Source organism: Chiroxiphia lanceolata, chromosome Z (genome assembly GCF_009829145.1).
Source record: "Chiroxiphia lanceolata isolate bChiLan1 chromosome Z, bChiLan1.pri, whole genome shotgun sequence".
NCBI lineage: Eukaryota > Metazoa > Chordata > Aves > Passeriformes > Pipridae > Chiroxiphia > Chiroxiphia lanceolata.
This window is the reverse complement of record NC_045671.1, coordinates 69,212,007-69,232,358: the sequence shown is the minus strand read 5'-3', so window position 1 is coordinate 69,232,358 and position 20,352 is coordinate 69,212,007. Positions and strand designations below refer to the sequence as shown.

The 20,352-nt window shown below is 44.3% G+C and overlaps 1 protein-coding gene across 15 annotated transcripts in view; it reads left to right on the top strand.

The window, feature by feature from the left end:
* Window positions 1-20,352, top strand: part of NRG1 (neuregulin 1) — a 449,095-nt gene that overhangs the window by 327,082 nt on the left and 101,661 nt on the right. The window contains exons 1-2 of one of the 15 annotated variants that reach the window (XM_032675640.1): window positions 18,998-19,214; window positions 19,642-20,329. The exons of 9 other annotated variants lie outside the window; for them this stretch is intronic. In XM_032675640.1, coding sequence (XP_032531531.1) covers window positions 19,705-20,329 — 625 coding nt within the window. In that variant the 5' untranslated portion in view covers window positions 18,998-19,214; window positions 19,642-19,704. Of the gene's footprint in view, window positions 1-18,997; window positions 20,330-20,352 lie in introns of those variants that run through there. 5 more of the 15 variants (XM_032675650.1, XM_032675645.1, XM_032675656.1 and 2 more) reach the window with 5 other exon arrangements.

Sequence of the window (20,352 nt, the reverse complement as noted above, 5' to 3'; positions counted from 1 at the left end):
TTTTGAATTCCCTAATATTTTATGTTATTTAAAGCAATACAAACATGGAGTGATTCCACAGGACACACAGTGAAATAGGTTTGGAGTCTAATCTTGCACTATACTTTTTATACTGTTAGTATGACTTTTATTATTTCCCTGGAATGGCTCTTTCCTTCCATTTCCCACTGGGGAAATATTTGGCTTAGAACAAGCTGCAGGCTATGCATAGTTCTTGAATATTTTAATGATCTACACAAAACCCATTAGCTGACACGGTGGCAACTAATACTTGACAGACAGTAGGATAACAGTTATCTCAGAGACTGTGAGAGGCCAGAAGAATCTTAAACACTAATGTTGCAGGAAGGATGAAGAATTGCCTTGAGCAGTGATGCAACTCATTCAAATGCCTGTCAATCTGTCTTGATGAGGAACTGGTGTTTCAGTTCTCTGGTGTCATGAGCTCTGAATCAGATGCTGTTCCTGTTGACTAGGAGAGCTGCATCTGCAGAGTAGGTGCTTGTAGCTCCTTTAAATATTTGTCACTTTGGAGGGAGGAGGTTGAGATTAGGTCCAGGGAAGGAATGCTGTGAACACAGATTCTGTATCTTTTCTCGTGGACTAGTAGTCGTGCCAACGTAGCTGTGATCACTAAGACCAGCAGATCAATCCCAAGCTTCACGGGAGGTAACACAAGTCTGAAATCCTCTCCACGTGTGTTCAGCCAGTGCATTTGGGCTGTGCACTGGTGAAATGCCTTCCTGGAGTTCGGGGAGAGGAAATGAGACATGGCTTAGAGACTGTTTACCTTAACCTGTCCAGTTACACCTTTCTGTTGGACGCGCAGGACCCTTGGTGTCTTATCCATGTCTGTATCCTGTGCCACATGTGTAAGTGACATCTCATGTTGGCAGCAACACCATGAGTCAATTACACTTTCAAGATCAAGAGTTAAAGGCCAGGATCTTACTAATCCTTCCAGCCAAACACAAACCTGGAGAGCTAATATGCGTTGTTGTACTTACTGCCTGAGTTATGTGTAGAAGAGATGCAGTAAAACTCTAGATAACTGGATGTGGATTGCATTTGCAATTATATGTTCACTGGATAATATGCATGCATCACAGACCTAATATTCACCCCAGCAAGAGAGCACAGTTATAGGCAAGCTGAGCAAATGGAGCTTTTCAATTTAAATGTGCAAATGAATTTTATACACACATGGGCACCATTAGCAGATGGTCAGTAAGGAAGGCTGTGTACAGAGGAGGGATTCTTTCCTTTTAATTTGATGAGAATCTGTTTCTCTGGATGATGCTCCATCCTGAGGAATAGCTTTTATTATCTGTAAATATCTCGTAAAAATGAGATTGCCATTTACAACAACCCAGAAGTGTCATATATGAAGTAATGGATGAAGAACTTTCTCTGGATGGAGGAAAAAAAAAAAATTAAAAAGAGTAAGTCAAGTATTTTGACTATTATAAAATTTTCAGAACAAGATGTGGCACGGATAGCTCTAGTAGAAACACATTAGCTATAGCTGGCACATGATTGATGAAAATTTTGCGAATTCCTTAAGGAAAAAAAGTATTCTTAGAAAAGCTTTTTAAAAACTAATAGGCATCAGCTGACTGAAATGGAAGGCAAGCAGAGAATTGGTTATCACTTGTTTAGACTTGTTGTTCTTGAGTTCATCTGCTGTATCCTAGTAGGGAAGGGGTGGTGGAGTGCAGGAAAGGCTAGTCTAAGCAGAAAGCAGAAGAATGCATGCGTGTATGAGCTGGCACTTCTGCTTAGCCTCTGTCTCAATCAAATCTCACTGCTCACTTCTTAAACACTGCCATATTCTTGGCATCTCCCCTTTTATTATCACAGGAAATTCTCAGCATGGGGAAGTACATTACAACATTTATAAGAAACACTGACTAATAAGGGTCCAGTGAGTTTTTAAAGAACTCTGCTTTTCTGATCTCTGAGGACTGTTTTTTACTCAGTCCCAGTTGTGATCAGGTCTTGGGCTTCAGTAGCTCTGCATAAAATAGTAATCCCAAATAATTTTGAGCACAGTCTCTGCACACAGTGGCACCTGTCAAAACTGAAATATCTTGAACAAGAGTCCCAGCTGTCAGTCAGTCGAACAACCACGTGTGAAGCAGTCATGCTGCTGTACCTCCTCCACCTGGTCACAGAAAGAAGGGGTAGCTGACCTGTTCTGGAAAGCAGCATTTGTTGCAGGGCAGAATTTCTGCTGCCAGCCCACGCTCACAGAGGATGGGGAAGCAGCACAGCCAGAGATATGCATCAGCAGGAAGGCTGGCCAGCCCCAGTACCCACCAAGCCCTGTGTCGTGTCTCAGGCAGCAATGGGTGCCAATGGGACAACAATAAGATGATGCCTCTGCTAAATGATTTTCCTCCTAAGCTGTGACCATGAGAGGGAACTCATCGTTTCTGACTCCTATTTTGCTCTAGTTAGGTTTATGGGAAGTCTTGTCTCTTCTGTAATCTTGTTTTGTTGTTGGCTCCAGCTCCCTCTCACTCTTCCATAGCAAACACACCACCCCGTTACGCCTTGGATTAGGTTCCTCAATGTGAGGCCACCAGTGTCCCCTGACTCTTGAAGGGGCCTTCTCCCACCTTATAGACCCAGGGTAGTCAGAGATGACAGGTGATTAAACCTTAAGCCACTAAATGGAGCGTAGCCCTCTTTTGGTCTAAGACCTCTCCTCATCCTTTATCTACATCAACTGGAAACAACTACATCAACAAGCCACATAAATATTGTGGCTGGAGTCACATGCCATTTCAGACACCTTGAATAGTGTAGCACATGACTGGGAATAGAGACTGACAGAATATAAAATCATAGAGTGGTTTACATTGGAAGGGACCTCAAAGATCATCTAGTTCTAACCCCCCTTCCATGGGCAGGGACACTTTTCACTAGACCAGGTTGCTCAGAACCCCTGAGAACTTCCAAGGATGGGCCATCCTCAGCTTCTCTGGGCAACTTGTGGCAGTGCCTCACCACTCTCATAGTAAAGAATTTCTTCCTGATATCTAATCTAAACCTTTCCTTTTTCATCTTAAGGCCATTCCCCCTTGTCCTTTCACAACATGCCCTTGTAAGGAGTCCCTCTTTAGCCTTCTTGTAGTCCCACTTTACATACTCAAAGGCTGCAGTAAGGTCGCCCTGGAGTCTTCTCCAGACTGAACTCTCTCGGCCTGTCTTCACAGGATTGGTGCTCCTGTCCTGTGATCAACTTAGTGTCTCTTCTCTAGACTCACTCCAACAGGTCCATGTCTTCCTTGTGTTGGAGCCCTAGAGCTGGATGCAGTACTTCAGCTGAGGTCCCATGAGAGCAGAGCAGAGGGGGAGAATCACCTCCCTTGACCTGCTGGTCACATCTCTTCTGATGCAGTGCAGCATGCAGTTGGCTTTCTGGGCTGCAAGTGCATGTTGCCAGCTCATATTGAGCTTTTTGTCCATGAGTACCCCCAACTCCTTCTTCTCAGGGTTAGTCTCAATCTCCTCCCAGCCTGTATTTGTGCTTTGGGTTGCCCCAGCCCAGGTGCAGGACTTGCACTTGGCCTTGTTGAACTTTGTGAGGCTCACACAGACCCAGCTCTCAAGCCTGTCCAGGTCCCTGTGGATGGCATCCCTTCCCTCTGCTGTGTCAACTGCACCACACAGCTTGGTGTCACCAACAAACTTGCTGGGGGTGCCCTGGATCCCACTGTCCCTGTCACCAGCAAAGATGTTAAACCACACCTGTTCCAGCACCGACCCCTGAGGGACACCACTTGTCGTTGGTCTCCACTTGGGCATCGAGCCATCGACTGCAACTCTTTGAGTGTGACCATCTAACCAACCCCTTATCTGTGCTGTGGTCCACGTATCAAATACATGTCTCCAGTTTGTATGTCAGTGTGTTACTCATTACTGCCCACTAACTGTGGGCAAGGCCGAAAAGGGAGAGGAAGGTGCACAGTTTTCCTCATGGAAAACTGTGTACTTGTTGTAATACCTAGAAAATGTCATCCTTGCCCTTTTGTGATTAGCTATTAACATATATGCTAAAGCATGAGGCTTACTAACCCTAACATAAGAAGCATTTGGTTTTGTTAGTGCAGGAAAGGGATGCATGTTCCTATTTTCCATGCAACTATCAAACCTTTTCTCAAAATTTCTTTAAGAACTTGACCTGAATGGGGATTAAGCAAATTCTCGGTGACAAATATTTTTTTCTTTTGTTTCTACTTGGAAAAGGGAAATGTTTCTGTTCCCCATACAGGAAAATGTAGTCATTGAGGGCTATAAAATCACCTGACAGGCTGTAAAGGCATAACTTGACCTGCTCTTTGCAGTCCACAGAGGTCCTTCTCTTTACTCAGGAGATGGAGAGGAACATCCTGACTGGCTGAAGGCACTCCCTTCACAGTGCTGGTGATATAAGATCGTAAACTGGGAGATCTTGGGGATCTCATTTTGCAATCCATGTGAAGTCTGAGAAGGATCTGTGTGTCAGTCTTTTCAAGACTTCTAACTGATATTAAGACTGACCAACTGGACACAGTTTGACCAGATCATGGTTTATTTGTCCCAGAGCAGATACAATTAATATGTATCACCCACAATTAATACGTGGGTGAACATACAAGGACAACAATGTCTTCATCAGGGAGCCAGCACAAGGCTTCTGTCACTGACAGTCACCCTTGCCCTGTCGTTTCACCCACTGTGATTAGAAATTCATCAAATATGTCTGGAGAATTTGCATGCTTAGCCTGCTTTGGAAAGAGGGGATTGTCTAGCCATGAAAGGAGATTATGCAGCAACTTCCTCCTCAGCACAGCGAGGCAATGAATCTGACTCTTCATTACAGAGGAAGGATGAGTAAGAACCGTTGCATTTCCTGTGCAGCAAGAGCAACATGAGCCCTGCTCCAGGTTCCTTTGGGAATTTCCATGATCATGTCAATTTCAGACATGATGCATAATGTTACTACCAGAAAATGTATACGTTTAAATAGGAATGCTTGTGGGGAAGGGGAAAGGGATCAATTCACTAAACAATGTGTTTGATCTCAGCTAGAAAGAAAGCTGTACAAAAGAAGACAGGATCCAAGTTAGTTGCTTGACTTTTATAACTCATGCATTAATTACTGACAGCAGCAACGTATTTCTGAGGTGATCGTAGTTTTTAATAGATATTCTCACATTCTCTCACCACTTAGGAAAATATTTTCCTCCACTTATGAAAATATTTGCTGTGTTTTCATTATGTGAGAGGCTGTTAAGGAGTCTTGCAACTCCTTGCTAAATAAATGGAGAGAGGTCCCACAAAGCATCTGCCTCGTTCTCCTGTGTTTTTACACTCCTGCTCAGGGTGAACACAACTTGGTGCTGCTGCTAAGGCATCAAACACTGTCTTTCTCTTTCCAGGAGTCTTTAATACATACACAATCCTGCTTAGATTTTTCTAAATCCTTTACCTGGGGGATGTTGTACATCTGCAAATGCAAAAATGTATTACAAGGACACATTCTTGTGCTCAAAAAAGACAGATAGTCCAGCAATTGGTCTGGATCCCTTTCCCCACCCTCGGCGTGGGGCGGCCCAGTTCTAGTTCCATATCCATCTGAAGAACCATTCCGACGTCTTGAAGGACGGGGAAAGGGAACTCCAGAGGTTTTCTCAGGGGTTTCTTCTGTCCCTGAGGCTGGAGGGGAGAGGTGCCCTCCCCTCCCCCCACGCACGTGGTCCCATGGCAGGCACAGAGACAGCACACCGGGCGTGGAGAGGAGGCAAGAGGGAGTTTATTGTTGGGGATGTTACATTTATAGGGTTTAGGAGGATTCACAGAGTAACCAATTAGAAGTCTCAAGGGGCTTACAGGAACACCCAATCACAGGAAGGGGTTAACAAAGGCCAATGGGAAACACCTCAGGACACCTTCCCAGGACATTCCTGCATGGATAACATTACCGTGGGGGGTGTTGGGAAGAAGAAGCATGTGTTTGCAAAGACCACCAAAAGCCATTTTAAGACACATTTAAACAATAGATTTCCCATATAATGCAGATTTACTGCCACAAATTGGAGGTTAGCAAGACACTGATCAGAGGAGAGTTCCTGAGCAACCTTAAGCACATGCCTTAGGACTAGTGTGAGTGTGCATTACAGGCTGGGAATCTCAGACCAGCACTTGGCTCCTGAGGGAACAAACCATGAATTCTGAAATGCATGTGCAGACACCTCAGTGAATGCCCAGGAAGACTTTAGATGCCTCAAAACTAAACTTATTTCCTGCCAGGATTAGTCCAAACAGTTACTAAAGGTTGTTCCACGATTGTGTGCTGATGGTAAGACAGACAGACAGACAGCATTATGTAGATAACTAAAATGGAGCATGAGAAATTGTCTCCAGCTATTTCCATCTCCTAGATCCTCAGCACCTTCTCAGAGTTATAAGGAGGCACCAAAAAAAAAAAAAAGGCGTGAAACCACCATCAACTATTCTATGAAGAGATAGTATTCACCATGTGTCTCCTCTGTCCACAAAGTCTTCAAAAAAAAACATCAGTGACATTCACCTCTCTGGTGTGAAAAACATATCGGCATTTTCTGCAAAGCTGGAGACTTCCTTCAGCAAGAAGAACTTGGAAGTTCTTCCTGAAACAGTCTTGCCATGACAGTATTGAAAGTGTGCTCTCAGGAGAGAAAGAAGACTCCCAATGGGTAGAAAAGGGGTAGCCACATTAGGTTATTTTAAAATAAGCCCAAAAGCTGCTATTAACACCTTGGATGAAGTCTGTCATGGTAAAAGGATGCGAGGAGCCATCCTGGTTCATCCAGCTCCCTCTAGGGCAACGAATGGAGGAGCACCTTCAGACTTGCACAGATGCAGGTGTGAGAAGGGAGCTGAGGTGCTCAAAGCCACATGGGGGGTATACCTGTATACCAAATTAGGCCCATTTTAAGAGCCTGGGTACATTTATTTTATTTTTTTTTTATCTGTCTTCTATTTCTTTTTCCTCCCTCATAAAGGAAATGCCGTGACTGCACATGCCTTATTAAAAGATTGCTTGTTTGGCTGGTAGCCATAGAGGAATAATTCCTCTTATTGCTCAATAAATCAAGTTACTGTCATTTTAAACACTCTAGCTGAATTTCTGATGAGCACATGAAAGAGTTAACTCTACCACTGTCATGCTACCACAGCATTAAAATAGCAGCAAATTTCAGGAACATAAATTGTCCTCTCTTGTAGCATAAACTTGGTGCATAGACAAAATCCTCATAAAACTATGTCATTCTGTAAAAGTCTCCTATTTGAAAAATATACAAGTAGAGCTGTGGACTAGTAAAGCACAAATAAAATACATGCAGGGAAGCAGAGTGGTGTCTTTTGCATTTGTAGGCATTTCAAATGCATTCTAAAAATAAACTAAAAAAAAACTTCTTAAAATGTTAAACATTTTTTCATTTCAGTTAGCACAACTTTTCTTATGTACAATAATAATCAGGTTATCCTGGACTGGAAGGGGGCGTTGATTTAATTTGAAGTGGTGGGCTCCTTCTCTGAAAGGGTTTTTTTGTTGCTTTAGCAATTGAAAGCCTTTCTTTCCTAATAGGATTAGTGCAAATAATTACCAGAGGATTTCTCCGTGTCATCTGAGTACAGTTCCCCACAGCCGTATTAAAAAGCCTGTCCTCAGCATGGAAACAGTCAATGGCAGTGGGTAGCTGAGAAGGTTATAGTTAACTGTTGCCACTCAAACCATAGAAAGTCGTCCACAAAGGCAGGAATGCAGTGGTTTTTACCCTAACCTCCCTTGTGCCCAGCTTGTGGGAAGAATAAACAGTAGCTCCTTGTTGGTAGGAAGCTACTAGGGAGGCTATGATGGACAGCAGGGTGAAGTGAGGGGCCACAACCCAAATGGTAGGTGTCATGACAACCCTCTTGCAGCACTTGTTCAGTAACGTGCAAGTGATCTGGGATAACAGGGATTTAGCCTTGCGTGTGCCAAGTTTTATGCTGTCCCTTTGGTTTCGGGTGCAGACCAGGGTCCTCCCCTCTGACCTATTAGGAAGGGGAGCCTACTTGTAGAGGTTCTTTGGTGTATCCCTGAAATCTGTGAGATATGTCAGCAGTCTGTGGGAGAAGCTTCTGACTCTTCAGCTTTAGGACAGCTCCGTGCTGCTTTTTACAATTTTTACATTCGGGCACTTCATTGAGCAGTAACAAATTTCGTACAAAAACAAAAAAAAAAAGGAACCCCTTGAGGAGGGGAAAAAAGAAATTGTGACTCAGGTTGAGACTGCAGAGAGGTATCCTGCTGGGGGAGCAGGCCTGAATTAATTTCTGTGACATTAATCCATGTATCTAATCTGTAACTTTATCACTTATTCAAAGTACACTGTATTTTTCTGCTATTCTAAGCCTTCATTTCAGTTCTGGCTCTGTATCCATATTTCTGTGCAGCATAATATATTGTCCAGAGTAACTAGAAAATGAAATCTGAAAGGTATTTCTTAAGCATTAATATGCATATACCGGCTTGACAGATACATGACTGTAATCATAGATCATTGTTCAGTGTGCCAGGAAATGAGCACTTCTGGCCTGACCTGTCTGATATTCCTTGAAATTGCAGGACACGTATGCCCTTTTTCCAGCTCACTGTGAACACTGCTGTTTTGATAGGAAAAGGGCTTGGTAAAGATCTTCACTTGGGGTGCTTTGTCTCATGGTACTGTATCTGTATCTGTTTCCTCTCTGCCCATCCTCTGGAGACTTCCAACCTGTGTAATTGCTTTTGAACATAATCACATTCGTGGATCAAAGAAAATGCACAACCTTGTTGTCGCAAGTTAATTGTTCCTGGAATAATTCTTGCAGGTTGCCCATAGTTGTCTGTCTCAGTGATAGATCATTCCCATCATTCCTTCCACCTTCTGCACCTTTTCCAAATAGCTGGTATTATTTAACCACTTCAGCTGGCACTCTTGGAAACTCTCTCATTACCTAATGCACCAGTGAGCTGACTGTTGCCAGTAGCTGCAACTTACCTCTACACTGGTAAGCAGTAAACCTGAACTTTCTGTCTGCTGCAATCACATTAATACATTAATAATGCATTATGTTTCCTGTAATTACATACATGCACAGAGATTTTTTTTTTTTTTTTTTTTTGGTAAGAGGAGGAAACAAGATGGAGGTGGGGGGTGGAAGGCGATGGAAACAGATACAACTAATTATTAATGCTGACTAGACCCCAGCTGCATAGGTTTTTAATTAGCCCGTGTCTAACCCTAATAGTCACTGTTGGGATAATACTAGCTCTTCTTAAGTGGGTTACTTTAGCAAAGGAAATGTGTTGTCTGCTCACACCTGCACTGTGTAGTGTTACTAGCACATACTCAGCAACACAGGCCAAAATGTTAACATTTTTTTCAGTTCACTTGGTTAAATTTTAGTCATATTTTGTCCTGCAAGGCAGTCTCAAAGAGCGAGTTCCATGCAGCTGAGCAGGGCTGCTTTCCTGATGAAACCATGAACTGATGCCTAACGAAGGAAAAGGAATGCAATATACAGAATATCACGTATTTTTCAAGTGTTATTAACAAGGCCTCCAGAGAATCATTGCAAATTGATCAGTGAGGCAGGAGCACAATCTCCACTCTTCAGAGAAAAAGGAGTTCAAAATTCAAGACACCCTTCCTTTTCCTCCCTTACCTGAGCTGAAGGCTTCTGGAATAAGTAGAATCATTATGCCAATGAATGTGTGTGCCAGCCTGGTCCCTCCCCAGGAGCTTGGGCTTTGCCCTGTGGACCTTGTGTCTGTAGAGTGGAACCTATTTTGGTCACATCCTTGTTTTCTCCTCTAGCGTTTGCAAAGTTGTTAAAACATCGTTCCTTTGTTGAAAACCCTGAAGGAAGGACACAGTGTTTAGTGTGAAATTAGAAACACTGAGAGGTTTTGTTGCCCTTTGGCAGCTTTTAATTTAATTGGAATTAAGTGGCAGTTGAGCAATATGCAGGGTTTGAGCAAGAGCAAGGTATCCCTCAGGTGAAAGCAGGTCTTAGATCTTCACTGTTGCTGTGGCTGAGCAGGCTGAAATCCTGCCCACACTGGCAAGATACTTGACCCCATCTTTGCCAAGCAAATATCTAAAGGAATGGTAAAATTTTATAGGGTCTGGCTTCACACTGTGGCCCTGATCAGAAAGAGATTTAGAGGCACTATTCATCTCCTCCGTGTGTGTTCAAGCCAAATCACAAAGTGCCTTTATCTTTTTCTTGCACCCTGTGGGGGCTTATTTCTCTTCCCCACCTTCATAGCCACAATTTCTACCACAGGCATAGCATACCTACAGTCATGTACAGGAGGGCGGCTCTATTTTATGTGACTTTTTCCCCGGATGATAATTTGAATGAGCTTGGCTGGGAACACAGAATACAGGGTGACCTCAGCCCTGCTTGTCTGGCCCACCTTTCCAAATAGTCTTTCAGAGTAAATGCATTTATTCCTCTAGACACCATCAAGAAGAAGGAAAAAGACAGGCTGTCCTCTCTATCCCCTCTTTGTAGCCCCGCTACCACTCCACAGCTTCTGTGGTGAAACACAGGCAGGCATAATGCACCCCCAGCAGACAGTTTGAATGCAGGAAATGCTGCAGGAATAATGAGTCCTTCAAATGAAATTATAATTATAAACTCATTCTGATACATATGTATCAGCTCTGTCACCGCCTCCAATGCTCCATTTCAAGGTTTTTCAACATCTTGCAGAAGGGGATGTTTCCAAAGCTGCATTATAGGGTTTACATCATCAAGTAGCAATGGCCCCTATTGCCCTGTGCTGTTGTATGCCCCTGTGTTAAATGCAAACAAGTGGTAATGGACCCATTTTACATGATTTCTAAAAGGTGAGAGTTTTGCTTTTGTGTTAGACTGCATATAGCCCAAAAAAGAGCCTAGTTGCAGGGGTGAGAAAGATGTGGCAGGCTAGGGTTTGTATTCAAAACACGGCTGTGTAATAAAAGCATATTTGATTAGACTACTGAAACCTCATTACTAGACATAAAATCTCCTTTGTCATACTTATTTGAATTCTTCTTAATTATTTGCTGGAAATTGACAAAGTTTCCCAGCCAATGCCAAAGGAGTGATTCATACCTTCTATGGCTTTCTGAATGCACTAAGAAAGAATATTAAACATTAAATATTAAATGTCCTCGATGGTACAACGATTCTGAGGCACGATGAGAGCTGTTGCTTTTGTTATTGTGGGATTTTTGCACTTAAAAATATCATGTTGCCTATCTGTTTTAATCAGTGAACATCTCAATTCTGCTAACTTGAGCATAATCAGGCTGCATATAGACGTGACCAGAGCCAAACAAACAGGAGTAATTGAATGAATATCCTGATTTAGGATAAGGTGGATTAACATCATTATTTAGAAGTATTTGTAGAAAGCTGCTATGCAAACCAGCTCTTGAGGTGAAATCATAGCATTTTCTGCAAGCAAAATTCTGGTGTTTGCAGGTTCTGAATGTATAATTGTACTGTAAGACATACTTCAAAAAAGTCTAAGCCATGAATATGTCGATGTCCTATCATTAATACCCGTTTATTTAATGATACAGAGATACTTCTATGCAGTAAGTAGGCTGGCTCCACATCTTTGACTTCCTTCTTTTTGGTTTTCTAATAGCAAAACTATTGACTGTGCATATACTAAAGAGTTACTCTATGAAAAACTGCATGTATTGCTAAAATATAGAAAATGATGTTTTAAAGTGAAGTAAAGTATGATGCCTTAGGTTTTAAACAGTAGCAGTTGGGAATGCGTGCAGGTACAAAAATAATTCTGTCTATATAAAAAAACTGACAGGTGCAGTCAGTAGAGTCAAGATTTTTCAGAGTAATGGGTGTCTTCTTGGGATCTACTAGGAACCTCTGCCTAAGTTAAGCCCAGATTCAGGAAGGGCTTTAAGTCACGGTTTTACTGTGCAGTCTTCGGTGAGAAAACAAGGTCAAGGAACTTCAGGTCTCTGGAGAATAGTCCTATTCTCTTTCTTCCAGCTTATATATATTTATGGGACCAGGCTGGAAATTAATTTGTAAGCTTATCCGTTAAAAAAAAATAAAATAAAGTAAATTATTTTAATATCAAACATCAGTTTTCTGATCCAGTTGAGAGCCTGGTCACATGAACAATGTTACCGCATTAGTGCAGGTCACAGAAGAGAGGGAGCACAAAGAGAGGAGAGACAGGGAAAAGGATGTTGCTGCCCAAACTGTTTATCATGAAACCACAGCACTATGCTCCAAAATGCCTTCTCAGTTCCTGAATTAGGCTATGATTCAAAAAGGCACTTAGATATATGATGTAGCCCATCTCTAATCAGGAAGGAATTTCACCACTTGTTTAACTCTGTGTACATTTAAGTATTTTATTAACCAGGCATCATTGAGGGAGGGATAATCCCTTGATTTAGGGTTTTCAGGACCTTTACTCAAATTATCAATGTCCAATGACTCCCTCAGCAATAGCAGCACTGTGACTACGAAAGCTGACCAGCACAAAATCCTGCACAGATGAGCCTGCGCAAAGTAACAGTATTGCCACTGTTCCTTCACGGGGAATTTCTTTTATCTGAATAAAGTGTTCAAATGCAGGCATGCAGATTCATTTGAGCACTGAGGTGGGTGAGAGTTAATGATCAAGCCTGAGCCCTGAGACTGGAGTGCTACCCCTGCTCAGTGCTGCACTATAAAAATAAATAAATGCAACCACCCCAGCAGGTTTGCTGGACACTCCAGTGACAGGGGGAAGGGGGTGTCAGATCTGGAGAAAAAACAGGCCCCCAAACAAACAAAAAAACAACAGACCTGCCCCCCTCCCACCAAAAAAGGAACCCAAAACAAAACAAACCCCAAAACAAAAACCAAAACCAACCAACCAAACAAACAAAACAAAACAAAAAAAACACAAAACACACACACACACAGAACCACAAAACACAACAAAAAAGAAACAACAAAAAATACAAACAAACAAAAAAAAAAACACCTGAAAACTGCACATGGACTTTGTCCATCTGCTTCTGCCCTCAGGCAGAAGAGCCTAGCTGAGCACATTACATGTCTTTGCATCTCTTAAATGCTCCTTTACCACGTGGCAGAGCTAATTATCATTAGCCTGAACAATAGCAGGGCCCATCCCAGTTTTGTGACTGAGCAGAGGCTGCAGGAATGAGTCAGTGCCATTGACTTGAAATTCGTGGTTTGCTGTCCTATTTCTGAGTCTCGTGTAGTGCCACTAGCTCTGCTTTTGAATAGGATAAAAGAAACTCAGTGTCTCACTTGAAGATGAAAAGACTCAGAATACCTTTTGGTTCCCCTAAAATAACAGCCCATTATATGGCAGTTTTCAGTTTCAGCTACTGGCTGTATCTACTTAAAGTATATACATCTCTTAAAACAGCCGTTGTACTTTTGCTGGGGTTTTTTTTTCGAATCACTGTTTCTGCAAGCCACAGCTATTGGTCTTACAGGAAGCATGTTCCTGGTGTAAAGGCTTGGTGTAAACGTGCACATGCGATGTCAATACAGAAAATACTGCCACAGAGGCAATGTGAGCTCTCTCAACCTTCTTCACAAGCATTGCAGTTTGCATACTGAATTTCAGGCATTTCCACTGTGAGGAAGCGCTTCTGCCACACCAGCATTCCAATATAGTTGGTTTGGTTTGAGGGTACAGAGAGTGTTAGAATACAGCTTCTTCATGTCCCCATCTCCTCTGATGTCTGAGGGTAGGGGGTCTTCCCACAGCAGCCCTTTATACCAAATGAATTAAGGACACTAATGATTCTGTTGACGCTGACATATTTACACTCATGTCTATGGCTGAATGTGTGCTTAAAGGTCCATATTTTTAGAACTCATCTTTTCTTGCATGTTCTTACAGGCTTGATCTTCATCTCCTCAGTCACATATGACTGCAAATGGCCAGAGGGTTTAAAAAAATAAAGGGAAAAAGGTGATGGGAATGGGCAGAAGCACACAAACAGCACTGTCACATATACCCTGTTTGCTTTCCATCAGGTGAAAAACGGGGGGGGGGGGGGGGGAGGTGTGACAGCCTGTCACATTTTAACATTTAGAGTTCCAGTGACAGGACCACTGTTTTTTTCTTGTGCCATTTCAGCTGAGAGATGAGGTTCCTAGTAAGGGCTTTTGGAAGGACTCAAAGAGTGCTGGCATCAGTCCAAGGGAGATGGATTATGGAGGTTGGTGAAGCAGTGGAAGAATGAATAAATGAATAATTTCGTACCATGTGTTATAGCCCTCTCTTCCCACACCGTGACTGCTGACAGTGATGTCACTCATTGGGCCTGATCACTCTCTTTGGGTCACTCCTCCATCGTTAAGTGGTGCACTTATTTAATTTGAAGAAAGTGCAATCAATAAAAAGAGATCCTTTTATCTTCCTCATCAATCTCTTGTTAATGAGCATGCACTTTTTTCTTATTAGATTCTTGGTTACAATGCTTTTAATTTCTCAATGTATGATAGAAAAGGGGGTGCAATCAAACACACGAAGGAGCAGTTGATGCCGCATGCTGCTGCTTGCTCCTTTCTGAAGAACTGGCATGTTCTTAAAGTGGTCTTGGTGGGTGTAGGGATCACTTGTCCTGCACTGATGTATGGTTCTCTGAGCATCCTCTCTTAAGCTATGATCCAGACATGTGAGCCTATGAAGACACATTTTAATTTCCTGATGTCCCAGTAGTTGCAAGAAAGTAGAAAATTCTTTGGGAGTCTTAGATATTTAAAATCCAATGGCTTCCACAAGAATGATTCACCAAGCCTACTTTCCAAAACTTTCAGCAGGTTTGGGTCTGGTTATGATATGACTGAAGGGTCAGATGAGTTAAATGTTCCCTGCTGCTCCGGTTTCCAGGATGATGTCAGTCACATCTATTCACATATTTATGGTGACCAGAGATAATGATCCTCTGCAGTTTGGTAATATGAAATCAGCCTCCTTTTACCACCAGTAAAACTGGCAAACTTCTCATCACAGGCTGGAGGTTAATGCTGTCGTTAGCTTTGTGTATCTCCTTGAGTCTTTTGGGAGTGAAACTTTGCAAAAAACCATTTGATTCTTCACAAAAACACTCCACAAAATAAAATTACAGTTTTCTAAGGCTCTGATTTTCAACCTGTCATTTACATATGGCAGGAGTCCAAATCTCAGTCATAGATTAGCTTCATTAGTGTAGACTCAAACTGCTTTTTCCTCTCAGCCAAAGAGGCCCAAGCCACATGGTAATCAGAAATAAATCTTTGCACAAGGAGCTAACCTAATTATGAACAGGCAAGTTATTTCCTCCCTTATCCTTCTGTATTTACCACCAATGTGCTACCCTAGTAAAACTTTGTTACCTCCAAGGTCATACTTCCTCCTGTTTTCTTCCAGGGTCTCCCTTTCAATGAACCAATTGCTGACTTTTCCCAGGCACTCATCTGCTCCAGCCAGGGCCAGAATCCATCTTTAAGCACAGCATGCCACTATAGAAACATAAAAAGCTCAAAACTGGAGCTTGTGGGTTAAAGTGTTTCTGCATTGCTTTGGGGGCAAGAGGAGCAGAAAGGACCCCCAAAGTCAGTAAACTGTATCTTCAGACCCAAAGTGAGAGACCATCATCAGCCAGCCTTTACTGCAGCCTCGAGAGCTGTCACAGAAGGTGGTGTTCTCCCTTACCCACCCCGACGCGGTAAAAAGAGCACGGGGTTGCATTTTGGCCCAAAGGTCCAGAGAGGAGCCGGCCCATGCGGTATCGGATTGCAGCATGGCAGGTAGGCTGTGTCCTGGCCCTGGCTTTGGCCACCTGTGGCTTGGGGCCTGGGATGCTGCCTGGCGGATGATTCAGCAGTGCCTTTCTCCCTTCTCGTCCGGGGAACAGCGGGAGCCGCCGGGCACCTCCGAAGGCGGGGGCAGGGTGCCGGGCACCGCCCCGCTCTCCTCACCGCAAGCCCCCGCAGCCCCCGGGGGGCTGAATCAGCTCTGCAGGCTTCCCTGGGAAGGGAGACGAGGGGAGGAGGAGGTCTGGTCAGAGCTAGCTGCGTGATGCTGAGGCAGGCAGCCTGCGCGCCAGGTCTGGAGGTGCGGCGGGGGAAGGGACCCGCAGCGGAGGAGGGCACTGCAGCCTGGCCCGGAGCCAGGGACCACGGACACGCTGCGGCCGCGGAGCCGACGGGGGTGTGCGAGTGTGCCTGCCTGCCTGCCTGCCTGCCTGCCTGCCTGCCTGCCTGCCTGCCTGCCTGCCTGCCGGGAGGAGCTGCTGCAGGCAGGCTGGGCCCTGCTGGTGGAGAAGCGCGTGAAAAAGGCAGGGAGAGATGCTGTCCAGGCTCGGTTTAGCCAGGCGGGCTGGGGGGGGAGCCCTTTGGCAGAGCCCTTTGCCGGTCCGTGCGAGCTGGCAGCCCCTCCGGCAGCAGGGTTAGAAGGGGGGCCATGCACCCACCTGCAGAGGAGCTCCTGGTTGTGTCCCCGTGCAGGCAGCACCCCGTCCCTCTGTCCAGATCCACAGTGTTGCGTGTGTTCAGTTTAACTTCGCGGCAACCCTCGTAAAGAAGGTGCAAGGTCTCCACATGCATTTCTGTTCATCGCAGCACCAGCAAGACGTGAGCAAAGCAGAAAAGTTTAAAGGAGAGCAGTTTAATGTGAATAGGATGGAGGGTAGCAAAGACTACTGAAGGATGAACACAGGCAGGCTGCCAGGAGGACCAGCACAGGAAAGATGCGGACAGGGCAGTGGATTAAAGACAAGCTCAGAGAAGTGTCAGCAGGGAAAATTGTCTTACTGGAAATAGGAGGGTTGAAAAATTACACATGGGTAAAGAAGGAAAGACATTCTAAAACATAGTAGTATCTCATCTGTGCAATGAAGAGAATATTCCCAGATGGTTCTCAACTTGCACTCCTCTTTGAAGAGTGATGCTGTAGCTTCACACCTGAGGAGCAGCTTGTGTGTGCGAAAGCATGTCTGCTTTTCCCATATTTATCAGTTAATCTAATGAAAGGTATATCCTTTCTCTAGAAACCTTGAATACTTGTACCCACGGACCACGGCAGCTGTCATGGCAATGCTGCTGTGATGTTACACTTTCTGCAGTGGCTGTGTTGCCACTGCTGTTTGAAATAGGTTTTGAGATACTCAGAGAGGCTGCACTCATGTAAGGTATTACCAGCTAAGGAGAACATGTGCTTTATAATAAGAGAAGCCATGTATGTAAATATGCAGTGCAAGCTGTTCATTCTCTCTGAGGTTACTGATCACATCATTAACCTAAGGACCAGACATTTTAGTGGTAATGTAGGCTAGATTGTATGATGATTTATCTTTTTACATTCTTCCAGAGAGTGTTATTACTGGCTGTGCTTTAAGGTAAATGCTCCAGGCACTTGATTGTAGTAGCATCATGATTACTTCAGTTGGCTACTACAGCCTCACAGGAAGCTCTGTGATCAGACATCCATCAATTAGTCCTTGACGTGGCAGTCTGTGAAAACTCGGTGGGATTCACTGAGATTTTGATAAACCTTTTTCATGTGCGTGTTACTAATGTTCCCATGGAAGGGGGGCTGGGGTGGTAGGGGAGTTGGAGGCAGAGAGAGAACGTGGGTAGAGCCAGATGCCTCTTTTAACACTACCAAAAATACGCAACTACAAAGGATTTACCTTTCAGATGCCTAAGATAACAGCAAAAATGAGTTCAGAGTAATTTATAGCACTTGATTCTTTGTTTTCTTATGCATCCTGCTGCCATTTATACTAAGGAGAAACAGGGCTTCACATCAGCAAATCTTCAATGCAAGTGTTTTCATTAAGGCCAAGAAACTGGAAATAGTGTTATAATCCCCTTGCCTCTCATACATATGTCTGTATTGTTACACAGGTGTACTTTCTGTGGGAGACAAAAGAGGGAATAGATCTGATTCTAATCTTACTTTCATTATGTTAACTGGACCGTTAATTTACCAGTGTGCTGCACTGGTGGAAATGGTAGTGCTAGGTATTGGTAGAGGTGACAAATGACAGTCAAATTTAAGAACAAAGTGTAAGCCTTTAATAAATAATAATGAATAATAAAATTCTTTTATTTTTCGTTTCTTTTTTTTTTCTTTTAGTCTAAGGTGGAGTGAGGATATGTGCTAGCAACATGTGAGCTCTTGAAAAGTACATTCAGGAACAGATTTTAGTGTGAAGTCTTTGGTTTTTTGTTTTAGAGGAGGGGTTTGGAAAAGGAGGCTGGAAAAATGGATTTTTTTAAAAAAATGTTCAAATATCTTTGTAATATTTTAAATGCAAATTTGTTAAGAGACAGGAGTGGTTTGGGGGTTTTTATTACCTCCTCTTTACCTAATGCATCCCGGTTCTGTTCCTAGGGAACAAAACTTATTCAGGAGCTTGTAAAGAAAAGCTGTCTCTAGGTGTCGGGCAGGGAGAAATTGCTTATGGAAAGAGGTCTTCCCCCTGGGAGAGATCGAATATCAGGCTGAGCGAGCCCAGTCCAACCCAAAGAGCTCCCACCGACACCCGGTCCTTGCCGGAGGACTTTGCCATCGATGGCCGCCGCCTCTGGCCACGCTCTGCCAGGAGAGAGGGAGCGGGTGGGTGCGCAACTCCTGCCCGCTCCCTCTCTTTGATTTGATGGCCTTTATTCCTCCTAATTGGATAAAATAGGAAGTCACTGACAATCCTGCGTTGCTGGGTGTACTGATTTCCCTCAGAGCAGCCCTGCAGAGGGCGGGGGGTGGGGTAGGGGAGGAAGGAGCGAGTCTGTACAGCAGGGAAACAGGCTGCGAGGGGGCTGGGGGAGCGGGGCGGGGGGGAACGGAGGAAAGTGAATGAGCGCTTAAGAAGGACAAAGAGGGAGGGGAGAGAAAGGGAGTTACCACCGTCTTGGCATCGCTCTTCCTTTCAAACCTCTGTGTAATGATATTGTTTGCAGTGATGCTCAGACAGCGAGCACCTGCTGCTCTGTAATGATTCAGCCTCTTTCAGCCGCCGCTGTAACACGACAGGATGCTGCTGCTACTGTCACTTCTGCCGCTGCCGCTGTTGTTACAGATTTTGCTTTTGCTCCTTCTACCGCATGACAATTGTTTTCCTCGTCTAAGCAGATACCAGCCTCAGATGCTCAAGGTGAGAGTCTTGCCTTTCGCTCTGGGCTACTGGTTCACTTAATCCGGTCAGTTTGTTCAGTGTTTGTGGTTTTCTTTATCTCATCACCCTCCTTCCCCCTGTTTTGTTTTGTTGTGCTTGCTTTTGGGGGAATGTTTCTTCCCTCCTTCAGAAGAACTGAAATTGCTTGAGAGGAATTTAAGGAATTATAAAAGTGGCTAGCAAACAGGAGCTCAGTAATTGCAAAGCTGTTCTCGCTTCAGAGAAGCAGAGAGAGTGACAGAGGGCTTGGGGGCAGGGGGACCGGGGGCATCTAATTTTTCCTGTGCGTTACTCCTCTCCCAGTTTGGATGACGTTGCTGAGCTTGGACCTTTTATTGACTCCCACTCTGATTTTTGCAGAGCACTGTGACTATTACTACCATCTCTTTTTGTCTGTGTCTCACAGTAATGGACTGTGATAGAGTTAAGGCCTTTTGGAGGTGAGCTGTTTGAGAGCTGATGTTTAAACATGTCTGAAGTAGCTGCCGACACTTTCCCCAGCCCCTCAGCTCAGCTGAGCCCTGATGCATCCCTCAACGGGCTCCCAGATGAGAACATGCCGGGGACCCAAAGAGAGGACAGGAGGGTCCAGGGGATTGCAGGCCTTGCTGCAACCTGCTGTGCGTGCCTGGAGGCAGAGCGACTGAAGGGCTGCCTCAACTCTGAAAAGATCTGCATCGCCCCTATCCTGGCTTGCCTGCTTAGCCTTTGCCTCTGCATTGCTGGCCTCAAGTGGGTCTTTGTGGACAAGATTTTTGAGTATGACTCTCCTACCCACCTTGACCCTGGGAGGATAGGACAAGACCCAAAGAGCGCTGTGGATCCTACAGCTCTGTCTGCCCGGGTGCCTTCGGAGGTGTATGCCTCACCATTCCTCGTACCTAGCCCCAAGAGCAAGGCTGAAGTGACAGTGCAAAGTGCCAGCTCACTTGTGTCCTCCAAACCCTTCCTCCAACCTTCTCTGTATAACCGCATCCTAGATGTTGGGTTGTTGTCCTCTGCTGCACCTTCGCTGTCACCACCCGCCCTGGAGCCTACCACAGCATCTCAGGCACAAGCAACAGAAACCAATCTCCAAACTTCTCCAAAACTTTGTAAGTAAAAGCTGTGTGTTTCT